Source organism: Rana temporaria, chromosome 2 (genome assembly GCF_905171775.1).
Source record: "Rana temporaria chromosome 2, aRanTem1.1, whole genome shotgun sequence".
NCBI lineage: Eukaryota > Metazoa > Chordata > Amphibia > Anura > Ranidae > Rana > Rana temporaria.
Genome location: NC_053490.1, coordinates 503,229,429 through 503,232,138, shown reverse-complemented (window position 1 = coordinate 503,232,138; position 2,710 = coordinate 503,229,429). Strand labels below are relative to the sequence as shown.

At 42.4% G+C, this 2,710-nt stretch overlaps 1 protein-coding gene across 1 annotated transcript; it reads right to left on the bottom strand.

Annotated features, from left to right (window-relative positions):
• Window positions 1-1,273: 1,273 nt before the first annotated feature.
• Window positions 1,274-2,170, bottom strand: LOC120928364 (fibronectin type III domain-containing protein 11-like). The gene has a single exon (XM_040339461.1). It carries the CDS (start codon window positions 2,168-2,170, stop codon window positions 1,274-1,276), a length of 897 nt encoding a protein of 298 aa, XP_040195395.1.
• Window positions 2,171-2,710: the final 540 nt, after the last annotated feature.

The following is a 2,710-nucleotide window of genomic DNA, read 5'->3' as shown; positions in this document are numbered from 1 at the left end:
TGTTTCGCCTTCCTCTGGGAACCCCACGTGTTTCCGTTTCATGTGCTCGTTCATCGTTGTTGTGCTTCCATGCCATGCAAGTTCCGTTTTGCAAAGTTTGCAGGTGACCATCTTCTTGGCAGAATTTAAATGAAAATGCTCCCATGCCTTCGAAGTTTTGGGTCGCACACCTTTTTCTGAGCTCATTGTGTCAGCAGCACCCTCTGCCATTTTAATAAGCGTTTTTTTTTTTGACAGCTAGAAGTTAAAAAAAAAAAAAAAAAAGCAACTGCAATTAATATTATTATTGTACAGTTTTATAAAAATAAATGATTCTTCAATATTTATGCACTGCTATTCCTCCCGGGAACACCAATGATGGGGCACTATTCTTCCCAGGAACACCAATGCTGGGGCACTATTCCTCCCAGGAACACCAAATGATGGGGTACTACTACCCCTCCCAGGAACACGAATGGGGCACTATTCCCCCCTCCCAGGAACACCAATGGGGCACTATTCCCTCCCCTCCCCCAGGAACACCAATGGGCCACTATTCCCCCCCTCACAGGAAAACCAACGATGGGGCACTACTATTCCATCCACCTCCCGGAACACCAACGATGGGAGTTAGGAGGATGGGGAATTGTCATATTGTATGGTACTGTTACTTGTTTTCTTTTCTTTTTTATTTGATTTTTTCACTTATTTTGATTGAATTGATGTTGGTCACATGTCTTATCATTTTTTTTACCTATATATGCTATTTCTTTGACCACATTTTTACATTAGGATTTGTTTATTGTATAATTTTTTCATTATTTATACACTTTATAGTATTGTAATTACTTACACACACATTAGGTTGTGTTTTCTAGCGCAACCCATCCCTTTTAAAATTTTCCCAACTGTTACGTGTATATCACATTTAGGTGTTGCTGCTGGACTTATTCACTTATAATATACTCATATCTCCTTTTTTTTTCAGTGTATATATAATCACTTTTCCTTAGAGATTTCCCCTTTGATAGAATACTTGTTTTTTACCTTACAGCTCGGCTCTCTGTACGGCTGCTTCTCGTCTCTGTTCCCTCGAGGCAGCAGCGGGCGGGGCTGAGAACTTAAATAAAACTCTCCCTATTAGCACAATAACTCTCAGACATGACTGTTTATTCTCTCAGTTACTTTTTGTTTCAATCATTTTTATAAAAAATTTAGTCAACTTACAAATCCACACCCACCACACTTCCTATCATTCTCTCAGTTACTTTTACATGGAGTCGCATTGTGTTTTCTAGTTGTCTATTGCGTTAGGCTGAGGGGCAGGATGGGCCCAGGATGCCCTTAGCCTCAGTGTAAGGACATCACGCCACTCATCGTACACTGTGTTGCTCGCCTTGGTCCTCCCGATGGAAAACTCATGTGTCTCTTCTGGGAGGAGAAATTGGATCTTGAAGGTGTTTCCATCCACAATGATTACACCACTGTCTGCTTCTACACCACTGTCTGCTTCTACATTTGCTGGTACGTTTATCTGTCGAAAGCGCAGATCAAAACTATCTGTCAGATGTTGATGTCCAGAAACATGCCAGCTCAGGTTTGCCCAATCATCAAAAGCCGTTGACTCCAGTCGATCAAACATTACTGGCCGTTTAAAGTACAAGAACAGCCTTAAGGAGGGAGGGTGGCGGACTGCAGTTGGTGATATCAGTTGGTGTTTAAAGTGCAGTTGTTCATGCACTGACATGTTCTTAAAATTATTAACCAATTTTTTTAGCCCTGACAAAGATTCATTGATGGTCTCCTGCTTTGTCAGAGAGAACTCTCCTTGATTTGACTGCACCATGTCCACCAGTTCTGAAGGGCTTTTCCTCATCTCCTCTAAGTAATTCTCCATGTGAAACATCTTTGTCATGACCTGGTCTCTACCCATCTCTTTCAGATGTTCGAGTCTCCGAGGGTCTAATAGCAGCAGTGTTTTGACATTTTGCTGACGTATTGATATTTTTTTGGGCTGGATTTTGATATAAAAATGTATTTTCCTGAGCAGATCCAGCCGATCTTCGAAATGTTCGCGCATGGTCATGCACAGGTGATTGTCTATGAGCTTCAGGTAGTTGAAAACTGCAGGACGTTCTTCTTTATCCTGTTTGCTTTTGACAGATGTCATACTGCTTGTAGCTTCAGCCATTTACTTAGAGGATCTGTACCACTGTAATCTATTCAAGATAAAGGCAAGGCATATTAACAAGCAGACCCTTTCAAAAAAGTAATTGGTACATTGGGGTTAAAGACTGTCTTTGGTTTTGGAGAAAAGTAGGAAGTTATGCAAAGTAGGCATTTCCAATTTTTTTTTTTAATGAAGGTTTTGGTGTATTCTTCAAGAACGGCATTTAAAAGAGATGTATTTTTTTTTTTTAAGAATACTACTTACCTAGGTGGGATGCAGCATCAGTCCGATGCTGCATCTGTCCCCTGCCGGCTCTAAGACTGAGAACCAAACGATCAAACACCGCTGATCGCTTGCTTCTCAGAGCTCCCTGAGCAGAGAACTGGTGACTGTCAGTCACTGCTGTCTGCTCTGCCAACCCCTCGCTCACTGGAGCACTGGGCTTTGGAGGGGGGCGGGAGAAGCCGTCTCAGGTTCTCAATGGCTCGCTGATAGGCTGAGCTGGGTGCCGTTCCAGGCATGTGGGCGGATCCTGACTTCATTGTCGTGATCTTGCCCCAG

Bases quoted from the DNA above. Each gene is read 5' to 3' on its own strand.
- LOC120928364 (XM_040339461.1), bottom strand. From the start codon at position 2,170: ATGGCTGAAGCTACAAGCAGTATGACATCTGTCAAAAGCAAACAGGAT.